The sequence below is a fragment of the Lissotriton helveticus genome, chromosome 10, assembly GCF_964261635.1.
Source record: "Lissotriton helveticus chromosome 10, aLisHel1.1, whole genome shotgun sequence".
Lineage (NCBI taxonomy): Eukaryota > Metazoa > Chordata > Amphibia > Caudata > Salamandridae > Lissotriton > Lissotriton helveticus.
This window is the reverse complement of record NC_136071.1, coordinates 278,843,110-278,856,143: the sequence shown is the minus strand read 5'-3', so window position 1 is coordinate 278,856,143 and position 13,034 is coordinate 278,843,110. Positions and strand designations below refer to the sequence as shown.

General features: G+C 45.3%; 1 protein-coding gene across 2 annotated transcripts in view; it reads right to left on the bottom strand.

The window, feature by feature from the left end:
* Positions 1-13,034, bottom strand: part of CCDC13 (coiled-coil domain containing 13) — a 431,895-nt gene that overhangs the window by 326,851 nt on the left and 92,010 nt on the right. For both annotated transcript variants that reach the window (XM_078665306.1, XM_078665307.1), the window contains exon 4: positions 8,578-8,720. In XM_078665306.1, coding sequence (XP_078521432.1) covers positions 8,578-8,720 — 143 coding nt within the window. The remainder of the gene's footprint in view (positions 1-8,577; positions 8,721-13,034) is intronic.

The following is a 13,034-nucleotide window of genomic DNA, read 5'->3' as shown; positions in this document are numbered from 1 at the left end:
CTGACTACTTAAAGTGCTGGTGTATGTTTCAATAAAAGTGAATGTGCAAGAAAAAACCCTTAGTGCGAAAAAGTTAAAATTAAATTAAAAACAGCTGTGTTATCGTTTGGTTGGGAAACCACTTTCAGAATGATGATGGCTAAAATAACATACATGGAATACAAACACTTTGTCTTTTACATATTGTATAGCCATAATCCAATATCTTGCGAACTCACTAAATATGTTTATAAGCATGTGTATAGGTCTTCTGTGGTGTTGAGTCCCCCTGGGTAAATAGCATCTAACTCAATGATATAGCGGGTCTCCAGTCTGCGCAGGCCTTGCTCTCTGTTGCCTTCTCTTTTGTTAACCGGGATGGCATCTATCAGATAGTATTTAACATCTTTGGGGTTAGATTGATGTGTTTCCCCAAAATGTTGAGCCACCAGGTAGGTTTGATCTTGGTTTTTGATGGCCCTAATATGTTGTAATACCCTTTTGTGACCCTGAAGTTTGGTGCTGCCAACATATTTTAAACCGCATGGGCACTCAATTACGTAATCAGCATGATCTACGGGTGAGGGCTTTGCTTATGATTCGTCTTGGTTGCCAAAGGGTGTCAAACAGGTTTTCTTATTTTCACAGTGTTGGCTGGCTTTGCACAGTTTACATTTCAAAGAGCCTTTTCTTTGTGCCAGCCACGTGTTTCCCATTTGACTATCCAGGTTGTTTTTAACCAGACAATCCTTCATAGATGGTGCTTTGCTGTAGGTAATGGCCAATTTTGTGGGTAACAGATGTCCTATGGTGGGATCACTAAGTACAATAGGCCAATTTCTGCAAATGATCTGGTTATTTGCCTATCCCTGTCTACTGCAACCTATAATCATTTGGATGATGGCTCCCCCTACCTCCTGTGCTTTGGCTGTCCGAGTCTGTACCTGCTGTTGGGTGTTCCTGAGTAGGTCATCTCTGATCAGCGTATTGCTCTTGTTAATTGCTGCATTGATACATTTGTTAGAGTACCCCCTTTCCAGGAACCTGGCTTTGCTTGCTTGCTGTGCTGCCTGCAGATCCCTCTCAATACTACATATTCTTCTCTACCTGATAATTTCCCCATGTGGGATACTCTGTATGAGGTGTTATGGATGGGCACTAGTTGCATGCAACACTGAGTTGCCTGCCGTTGACTTTCTGTGTACTGTTGTTTCCATCGTACCTTCTGTGATGTATATCTTGACATCAAGAAAATTTATCATTTCTGCACTGATATTTGCCGTAAATTGTAGGTTGATTTCATTGTCATCGAGACCCTCGATAAAATTCAGTGCTTCTGACAAGGACCCTTGCCAGATGAAAAACAGGTCAGCAATGAATCTTAACCATAGTTTGACATTTTTGCGCAGGACCGCCTCGGGTTTTTTTTGCAGGACCAGCTCCTCCCACCAATCCATGTGCAGACAGGCATAGCTGGGGGAAAAGCTGGCCTCCATTGCTACCCCTCGTAACTGTTGACACAACGCACTCTGAAACATAAATATGTTGTTGTGCAGACAAGAGTCTATCATACTTATGAGCATTTTGTTGTGGTGATCACATTCGGCCAATCTTCTTCTGAGATAGTGTTGTATGACCCTCATTACGTCCTGATGGTTGATACTCGTGTAGAGTGCTGCCACGTCTAGAGTTTTAACAAATAATAATTTTGCCATTTGAACTCTCAAATTTTTAATAAAGAATATATATATATATATATATTCTTCTTGCCGGCCACCTACCCCTCCTGTTACCTCCAGTAAGTCCCACACAGCAGGATTGCTAAGAGATCTTCGGAGGCCATCCCCCTTTCAAACACACCTCCTGGTGCACTACTGGTTGGGGGATAAAGCCCACTTTACTCCTGAAGGACCTTGGGGGCCAAGAAGCCCTCCTGTTACCTCTAGTAAAGTCCAACACAGTGGGATTCCTGAGAGCTCGTCAGAGGCCCTGTCCCCTTTCTCCACTACTCTGCAAATGCGACTACTAGTTAAAAAACCATAGAAATTCACTTTTAAAAAAAACAACGGTTACAGGGACATTGTAGTTAGGAAATAGAGTTTGACAAACCATAGAAATTCACTTAAAAGACTACAGGTTACATGGACGTTATATATAGGCTCAGATTTCACTAGTACGAAACTAGTGAAATTCGACAGTCATAGTTACCTGAGCTAACTATAACTGACACCACGCAATGCACTACTTATGACCTAACATATTATATCACTTATGACATGGTCAGTGACATCACTGATGATATCACGGATGACATCTCAAATTACATCACTGACAAGATCCCATACAAGCCCTCATACACTCACTCACACGACCACTTATGTACCCTTTCACACATCCATAAAAGTACTCACATATCCTGTACCAACTGTCACTCACACACAAACTCACTTAACGAAACACCTACTGAAACAGCCACTCACTCAGCCATACAGCCACTTACACACCCAGTCACTCACTCATACATCCATTCAGGCACCCACCCACTCACCCATATAGTCACTACACACCCACTTACCCACCTATAAGCCACTTACACAACACACGCCGCCCCATACAGCCACTGACACATCCACTTGTTCACCAATACAGCCACTCACACAGCATCTCACTCACCCACACAGCTACTCACACGACCACTTATACACCCATACAGCCACTCACACACTCAAATGCTTAAGGATACACACAGTCACACAGCCACTCACTAAAAACATGTTAGAAGCGGTATCACTCATTAGTAGTACACCTAGGGGCGAGATGTTCGACCTGCAAAATAGCAACTCACAAATTGCGACTCGTTTGAGACACAATTTGCAAGGCGTTACTTGGCATGTACAACAGTGTGCTTAACACTGTTTGCGTTTCCCAATGGGGTAGCAAATTGGGAGACTCATGAATATTAATGAGCCTCTCGCAATTTGCGACCCCATTGGGAATGACACGCCCTCACAGGGATGGTGGCCTGCTGGTCTCAGCAGACCACCATGTCTGAGACTGCTTTTAAATTTTTTAAGGGCAGTTAGTTGTCCCTGGGACGACTGCCTGCCCTTAAAATATATGTTTAGAGACAGTCACAAAGTGGCACGGGTCCATGCGACTGCATTACCACCCTCTTGAAGAGGGTGGTAATTTCCGAGTAATTTGCAAGTGTTTTGCGACCGCAATTGCGGTCACAAAACATTTATACATTGCTTTGCAGACGCTATTAGGATGGGAACGCCCCTTCCTAATAGCGACTCGCAAATCCTAAATCGAATTGTACATGGCCCTGGGCTATTTTGCATGCGCAAACTGGTCGCAAACCCGTTTGCGCATGCAATTTAGGGTCATACATCTGGACACTAGTATACTACTTTAACACTGGTAGTACCTTAGTATATATGTTACACTCCCTGGGTGGTGTCATCAGTGATGTCATTTGATATGTCATCAGTGATGTCACTGACCATGTTACGAGTGATTTAATATGTGAGATCATAAGCAGTGCATTGCGGGGGCATAAGTTATAGTTAGCTCAAGTAACTAGAACTACTGAATTTCACTGGTTTTGTTCGAGTCAATCAATCAATCAGGGGCTTGTAAAGCATGGCTACTCACCGGTGAGGGTCTCAAGGTGCTGGAGGGGGGCTGCTGTTCCCTTTTGGTAGGGGATCATTCAAAGAGACAGGTTTTGAGGTCCTTCTTGAATTGGGTCAGCGACGCTGACTGCCTGAGGTGGAGGGGCAGGGTGTTCCAGGTCTTGGTGGCGAGGTAGGATAAAGAACCTTCTCCGGTTCTGGTCTTGTAGATCCTGGGGATGGAGGCTAGGGCGAGTTGGGCGGAAAGGAGTTGTCTGGCAGGTACGTGAATGCGAGGCAGTGGTTCAGGTACGCTGGCCCTTCGTCGTGGAGAGTTTTGTAGGCATGTGTGAGAAGCTTGAAGGTGATTCTCTTGATGACTGGGAGTCAGTGGAGTTGTCGGGGTGTTGCATGATGTGGCTGTGGTGCGGGATGTTGAGGGCCAGTCTGGTTGCAGCGCTTTGAACGTTCTGTAGTTTCTTGAGCTGTTTCTAGGTGTGTTGTAACTGGTATTGGTATGTCCAATGCTTTGAAAATGTTAGTTTGTATTTTTGAGTGTGTGTATCAATGGTTAAATTGGGGTGAGAGGAGGTCTGCCACTCCACCACAAGGATGATGTCATGAGTGATGTCATGAGTGATGTCACTGACCATGTCACGAGTGATGTAATATGTGACGTCATCAGCAATGCATTGCGGGCGCGCGAGTTATAGTTAGCTGAACTAACTATAACGGGGGAATTTCTATGGTTATGTACAAATGAAATGTCCAACTAACTTTAACACCCCTGAAACCACCTATGTTTTTTCTGTGAATTTCTAAGGTTTTTTAAATGCTCATTTCTAACTATAACGTGCCTGAAACCAATGTTTTTTTCAGTGAATTTCAAAGGTTTTTTAAATGCTAGTTTCTAACTATACCTACAGAGGTAGGACATGTGATGAAAGAAGAAACAATGCACAGAAAGAAAAAAAAGAAATACAGAAAGAAGCAACAGAAGTCCACAAAGATGAAGAAAAGTGCAGGAAGAAGAAGAGATGTGCAGAAAGAACCAACAGAGGAGCAGAAAGTCTTCCTGCACCCACAACTTTTTCAGACGGGTACTGGTGGTAACTGAATTTGACTAACCAGGCCTAGAGTCAGTGCATTGCTAAAAGACACTTCGAATACAATGAAGACACCTACATACACTAGGGAACACTATGCTTTGGGGTACCCCTCAGATTAGCATGACCTCCTCTGTAAGAACCTAGTACATAATAGGGCAAGGGGATTAAAACTACCTCTTAAAACGCTCCACAGGACGCGTTTGCACACTGGTGAAGGGAGGGGGGGGGGCCTGAGTTGACATTTGTGCAAACACGCCCTATGGCCGTTTTAAGTTGGGGATAAAGTCCCCTTGAATCCTGAGGGTCCCTTGGGTACAACTAGGCCACCAGGTATCTCCAGTAAGCGCCACAGAGCGGCGTTGCAGAGAGGTGTAAAAAGTGGCACGGCCTGGACCACCTCTCTGCAATGCAGCACAGTGGCGCTTACTGGAAGCACCTGGTGGGCTAGTTGGCCCCCAGGGGCCCTCAGGATTGAAGGGAAATTATTTCCCCAACTTAAAACGAGCCACAGGGCGTGTTTGCACACGTCACCTCAGGCTCCGTCCCCTCCCTTCACCACTGTGTAAACATGCCCTGTGGCCATTTTAAGTTGGGAGAATAAGTCCCCTTGAATCCTGAAGGTCCCTAGGGTCTAACTAGCCCACTAGGTACCTCCAGTAAGCGCCACAGAGCTGTGTTGCAGAGTGGTGTAAAAAGGGGCAAGGCCTGGGCCACCTCTCTGCAACGCAGCACAGAGCAGTGGCGCTTAATGGAGGTAAGTGGGGGGCTAGTTGGCCCACCGGGACCCTCAGAATTGAAAACCAATTAATTCCCCAACTTAAAACGCACCACAGGGTGTGTTTGCACACGTCACCTCAGGCCTGCCCCCTCTCTTCACTACTGTGCAAACACGCCCTGTGGCGCGTTTTGAGTTGGGGGATAAAGTCCCCTTGAATCCTGAGGGTCCCTGGGGTCCAACAAGCCGACGAGGTACCTCCAGTAAGCGCCACAGAGCTGCATTGCAGAGGTGTAAAAAGGGGCGTGGCCTCTGAACACTTCTCTGCAATGCAGCTCCCTTGCGCATACTGGAGGTACCTGGTGGGCTAGTTGGCCCCCACGGACCCTCAGTATTCAAGGGGAATTAATTCCCTAACTTACAACTCGCCAGGGGGAGCGTTTGCACAGTGGTAAAGGAAGGGCCTGAGGTGACATGTGTGCAAACACGCCCTGTGGCGCGTATTAAGTTGGGGAATTAATTCCTCTTCAATCCTTAGGGTCACTGGGGGCCAACTAGCCCACCAGGTACCTCCAGTATGCGCCAGGGAGCTGCGTTGCAAAGAGGTATTCAGTGGCCACGCCCCTTTTTACACCACTCAGGTAGCATTACAAAAATAGGAGCCGAGGGGGTGGCGGTCCCTGGGGCAGGTGGGGGTCCTGTGCCCCCGCAAATTTATTGATTAAAGGCCCGGGGGTGGTGGTGCCTTGGACTTGGGGGTCTATCACGGATCCCCAAATTTGAACAATTAGAGCCCCGGGGAGGTGGTGGTCCCCGGGGCATGTGGAAGGGGCTTGAGCCCCCCCACACAGGTAGCGTTACAAAAATAGGAGCCCCGGGGGGTGGCGGTCCCCGGGCAGCGGGGGGCCATGAGCCCCCGCACAATAATTAATTGGAGGGGCCTTGGAGGCCCCCCACACACAAGAATAAAGCCCCGGGGGGTGTCGGTCCCAGGGCTGCAGGGGGCCGTGAGCCCCCGCAAATATTCACTGAAAGCCCCGGGGGTGGCAGTCCCCAAGGCTGCGGGCCTGCCTGGGCCCCCGCAATTTCAATTTAACATGCCCCCGGGACTTGGCCCACCCGGGGGCTAAACAATAAGGGAGCGCGGGAGCCCGTGCTTTCTTTTTTTAACATTTCGTCCAAAATTTGCGATGGGTGCGCGAATCTCACCGATATATTTTTTCTGCCCCCTTTTCTTGTTTTGCACCTTAGTTTGGCTGCCAACACTTCCGGGTTTGGAGTGTTGACAGCCAATTAGCATGAAGCTCGTGATCGGGAGGGTGCACAGATCCACTGCACCTCTATATATCGATATTGTTTTAATTTTGATTTTCTCAGCAACTACTGAACGGATTTACACCATTTAACAAAAAGAGTTCTTTCTGAAGCAAGGGCTACCCTTTTGCCAAATTTGGTGTAATTCTATTCAGCAGTTCGGGCTGTAGCCGTGTCTAAATTTTCCTATGGAAAATAACATTGAGAAAACATGCTTTGGGACCCCCCGTTTTTCTCAGCCCACGCTTGCCGAATCACCTCAAAACTTTCAAGATAGGAGCGGACTGGAGCGCCCCACGAGTTTTGAAAACTTCGCGAAGATTCATCAACCAGCGCCAACGTTATTGGGAATAGAATGTTGCGGTTTTCCTATGGAAAGTAGGTCCTAACTATAACTACCTACTGGCGACCACCAGTAGGTAATACGCTTATATATACACACTCACACATATACACACAGATACACACACACATATATATATATATATATATATACACGCACACACACACATATATATATATATATATATACACATATATTACCTACTGGCGGTTGCCAGTAGGTAGTTATAGTTAGGATCTATTATGCATAGGAAATCCGCAACATTCTATTGACAATAATTTTGGCGCCGGTTGATGAATCTGCGCAAAATGTTCCAAAATTTCCAGCTCAGTTCCGCTCCTTTCCTGAAAGTTTGGGGGCGACAGGTCAAGCGGGGGCCGAGAAAAAAGGGGGTCCCAAAACGTGTTTTCCCCATGCAATTTCCCATTGGACCTTTAGCCACGGCTACAGCCCGAACGGCTGAACGGAATTACACCAAATTTGGCAAAGAGGTAGACCTCAGTTCAGACTCGTGCCTTTTGCTTATTTGGTGTAAATCTGTTCAGTAGTTTCTGAGAAAATGACATTTAAATGTACATATATATCTATGGGCTCGGAGGGTCCGCGAGCTGCTTTTTAATTGGCTGTCAACACTCCAAATCAGGAAGTGTTAGATGGCAGCCATCTTGCGCCTCGGTAGAACCGAGGCACAAGAAACCAAACAAAAAACGTGTAAAACGCGAAAACGGGGCGAGACACACCCTGACCCCCTAGGCCTGCTCAGGGGGTTCCACAAGGACCCCCAGGGCCAAAAATTATTATTTTTCTTTTTTAAATCGCGGGATGCGCGTAGGATCCGCGCATCCCAGTGATATTAAAAAAAAAGAAACGCGGTCTCCTGCTGTAAATATATTAATTTACCCCGGCATTATTGAAAAAATTGTGTGGGGTGGTCCCAATCCCCCCCACACTGCCCCGGGGACCGCCACCCCGGGGCTCTAATTTAATATATGCGGGGAGCTCACGGGACCCCCCTAATGCCCCTGGGACCGCCACCCCCCCCCCGGGCTTCTTCAAAATGGGGGGGGGGGCTCTGAGGCCCCCCCAGACCCGGGGACCGTCACCCCCCGGGGCTCGATTTCAAATGTATGCGGGGGGCTCTCAGGCACCCCGAGCCCTGGGAACCGCCACCCCTGGGCAAGAATTTAATGTATGCGGGGGGGCTCACGCTTCCCCCCCCCGCAGGGGCCCCGTTAGCCCCCTGCATGGTTAAATAATCTTTTAGAATAAAGTAGGCAAAAGACAAATACAGTGCCTGATTTTTGTGGTCACTGATCCCTCATTAAAGAAATCCTCAAGTCATAAATGGGGATTCTGTCAGTACATGTTGAGTGATAGCCCTAAACGGCTGACCGCCAGCTCATTGGTTCAGTTGTCAAGCATAAAAGTAACACTTATCAATGTCCTATTACTGGCACAAATACACCGACTAAAAGTACAATGTTGAAAAGATACCCTTACCTCTCTTTCAAGCTCTTTCACTCTGTTGCTCAATTGTTTAACTTTAGTTTTTTCTTTCTCGGTTTCAGCAGACAATTCGCGATTCTTTTTGGACAGCTCCACTATTTTGGTAGCTGCAACATCCCCTGCAAAACCTGCTGTTCCTAATGAGAATAACAAATAAGAAATTAAAGAACCTGCTTAGATCATGGAGTAGAAGTAAGATAGGTTTGACTGCTATTTATTTTATGCTACAAAAAATGCTATTTCTAATCGTGACTTACTACATAAGATTACAAACTCAACAACCACAGAGTGACAAAAGGGCTTTGTATGAGTTCAAATAGATGAAAACCTCTGTCCAGCTGCAAGGGGGCTGGGCTTAACTAAATATGTTCCTCCTTGGTATAACTTTAATTCTATCCGCCTTTTAAGCTGCATCTGTGTTTCTTCTATCAACCCTTTCTTAATCTTTGTTCATCTACATGCATTCATAATAAAATACTTTTGTGTGTCTATATAAAGAAATCTTGCAGCTAGAATGAAAGAACATTTCGCCACATCACAGAATCCCTAGCATCTTAACATATAAAGAAAAATAAATAAAGAATATCCTTACATTCTAATGCAGAATCGAGGCTTACAAAATATCTGATATTAATCACAATTACTAATGAGGCAAGCAGAGGTTTAATGCTTTATCTCTCTCCATGAGGAAGTAGGTTTGGGTTACATCACAGACAAGCTGAATTTGGCACCTCTTTTACTATGGGCAAGGACATGGCTGAATCCAGAATTACCTTTAAACCATCTTATTCTGGAGGACGTCATGTCCTTGGACCATGCCATGAAAATACCCTGGTTGAAGTTTTTAAAAAACACTTTTTCAGCTTTGGGTAGAGAGGAACTTTTCTTATCCCCTCGCAATATTATAGGACGTAAGGTGGATTAAAGTCCATTTTCCAGATAGGGTCCGCCTTAGTAGAGAGGGGAGGGAAATGATGAAACCATCCATAAGAGCCCATGCCATGTTAATCACTACCCCAACCCTGGAACCATATTTGAATTTTGTTACAAAACCCCTTCACAGATTTTTATTAACAAGATTCAGGTTTAATTTAATCCAATTCTCTCTAGGTTACTACCCTTCATGGAATCACCCGAAAGATGCACCCCCTTGTGACTGTGATAAATTTTCTGAGCAGGATACCATGCATTTTATGATGTTTTGTGAGTTTTATACTGCTGCCAGGAAAAAACATCTATTACCTGTGCTGAGGGAGGCTGGTTTTATTCAAGTTAGACCTGCCTTAACTTACCTCCAGATGTTGGGCAATATCTACATTACTTTTAGTGTGGCCAGTTTCCTAGCAGAAGCCTTCCATTTCAGAAAAAAACGAGCTCCACTGAACATTTTATTGTAAATAAGGTATCTTTTATTAGTATCAGACATGATGTAGCTTAGTAAAATTTTAGGTCATCCCGTTGTATTATTTAATTATGAAATGTGATTTTAATGTATATGTATTGTATGTGCTTTTTATGGTTTCTTTGTAAATCGAATAAAGCGTGCGTTGACTGGCTTTATCTCTCTCTTCCACAATCATTATGTTAGTACTGTTGCATCTTTTCCATTTTTTCAAGTTCTCAAATAAACGTCCTAAAGAACCCAACTTTCATATATGGGTAACTCAACTTGCCTCTGTTCTATCTACTCACTTTTTTCATTTTCCATATTGGGGTAGCTTCTGGACAGCCCTAGAGGACGCCACTTTGTCATGTTAACAATGCCTAGGCCAAAGTAAGCCAAGCCAAACATGCTTCCACTCATTTCTCCTCAACTGAGATTCTTAGTTTGCAGGATAAAAGCTAACTGGGTCAAATAGGAAAGCGTGGATTTACCTCGAGGTGCTTTTTGAAATGCACTATGGCCAGGTCTCAAATAACTTATATAGCATTTGCTTTCAACAGCAACCTGCCCCCCATCATGGCTAGTAACATAATGCCAATCCTAAAACAACTACCATTAGACACCATCCATTAGAAACATTTTGTACTTTTTATTTTTAGCAAACTTAAAACTAAAGGATGTCTCATGCCTAAATCAGATGTATTCAGGTGTCTGTCTCTTAACCCTTTCCCTCTTGAGGTGTTTGAGTACCTCTATGCTGCAGATTGTATATATAAATAACAAATTAAATCAGTATTTGGTTATTCAAACACATGTAACTCCTTGGTCTCTTTGCGCACCCAAGCAACCTATGCTTTTAGCCCATTCATAGCTTTGCACTGGTGCAAAGCATGCATCAATAATTGCTCTCTGAATCATTCTTTAAAACATTAGCTCAACGTTTTGCTGCATTTCTCAAATGGGTAAACAAAAATCCCAGAAATGTATCCAAGGAAATTTTGTCCAGCAATACCAAATACGTGTGGGTTTCCCTAGGGGGTGCAGACTTTCCAATCAATTATGTAATGATAGTGCAGATCACAAAATTGTAGCAGAATCACTGGTTATAGCGCTCGGTTTATTTGATGTAAGAAATGAAATTCAGCACTGCAGAACAAGTTACTTACCTTCGGCAACGCATTATCCGGTAGAGTCAACATCTATCTAGCTGCAAATTCCTAACCTTTGAATTTCCCAGGCATCAGACTGGATCTGGAAACGTTTGTGTAAGCAGTACCCCCGTGCGCTGTTTGGTGGCTCCGTTTGATTCAGTGTGGCATCGCTGGCACCGTATATGATGTTGTGGTCACCTATATAGGTGCCACTCACGTTGGCGGACATCAGTTAATTTTCATACTTTCCATGCCAGAAGTGAATAGCCATAAAGTGAACTGACTATTGTGTGTCTAAACAAGGGCCCTCAACAGGAGAAACCCCAGCCCTATAAATGTGTTCGCAGAGCAGTGAGGCATGGGGAGCTGTAAGGAATCCGCAACTAGATAACGTCTCTACCAGATAAGGCGTTACCAAAGGTAAGTAACTTGTTCATTTGACAGAGACTTTTAGCTGCAGATTCCTTATCTTTGAATAGATACCCAAGCCATAGCATCCAGGCGGTGGGCTGCGGACAAATGACTAGATTAAGAAGTCCTGCCAGACCGAACGTGCGAAATGCCCATCCCTGTGGACATTACTGTCCAGGCAGTAGTGCTTGGCAAACGTGAGCAGGGACACCCACGTTCCTGCCTGGTAGATGTCCTGGACTGAAACACCATGAGCCAACACCATGGTGGCAGCTTTTGCTCTGATGGGATGGCCCGTAAGCCCTCAGGAGGCTGCTTTTTAGCCAGGGCGTAGCAGATTTTGATGCAGAAAATGCCCCAGCACAAAATGGTTTGTTTCTGAACTGCCCAATTTTTGTAAGCTCCTATATAGGCCACAACGAGTTGGTCGTCCACCCAGAACTCTTTTGTGCGGTCAAAGTAGAACAATGTTCTTTTTGGGTCCAGGCGGTGGAGTTGTTCCTCCTCTTTAGAGGGATGTGGAGAAGAATCAAAGGTGGATAGGGTGACAGATTTTCCCGAATGGAATGGGGACACCACATTAGGCAGGAAAAAAGTCCGGGTGCGAAGCATCACCTAATCCATAAATAACATTAGATAGGGAGGCTCGGATGATATAGTCTGCAGCTCACTTACCCCCCGGTCAGATGTTATTGCCACTAGAAAGGCGGTCTTTGAAGGTAAGCAGCCAGAGGGAAAAATTGTGTAATGGATCAAAGGGAGCACACACGAGGTAAGTGAGAACCAGGTTCAGATCCCACTAAGGCATGATGAAGGGCAAAGGAGGAATCATATCTACAAGGGTTTTCAGAATCCTATTTATAATAGTGACTAAAATAAAGAGGGGTGGCCAGGCAGCCGCAGGTAAGCACACAGAGCAGAAAGATAACCTTTGAGAGCACTCAGAGCAGAGCCCTACTGGGCATAGGTAAGAATAAAGAGTAGAATATCATAAAAAGAGGCAGAAAGAGGGTCAATAGACTTGTCTGTACAATATTTCACAAACATTTGCCAACAGTAGGCATATATTGTTTTAATGAAGGGCCACCTGGCTGCCAGAATAACTGTACAAACTTTGGGAGGAAGTACAAAAGCGATCAACTGTCGACATTCAATCCCCATGCAAGGAGGCGGAGGATTCGCAGGTTCGGTGGAGGACCCTCCACTGCTGCTGCGACAGAAGATCCTACCGAAGGTGCAACCTGATCAGAGTATCGATGCTCATTTTCAGAAGCTTGGCATACCAAACTTCCAGAGCCACAAGAATGACTTGTGCCTGGTCGCTTCTAATCTTCTTGAGAACTCTGGGCAGCAGTAGTATGGGTGGAAAGGCATACAAGGGGCCTGAGCTCCACCTGAGACGAAAGGCGTCTCTGAGTGAGAGCCGCCTTTGAAACTCCAACGTGCAAAACTGATGACATTGAGATTCTCTTCAGAGGCAAACTGCTCTAATCAGGGCCTGGTGG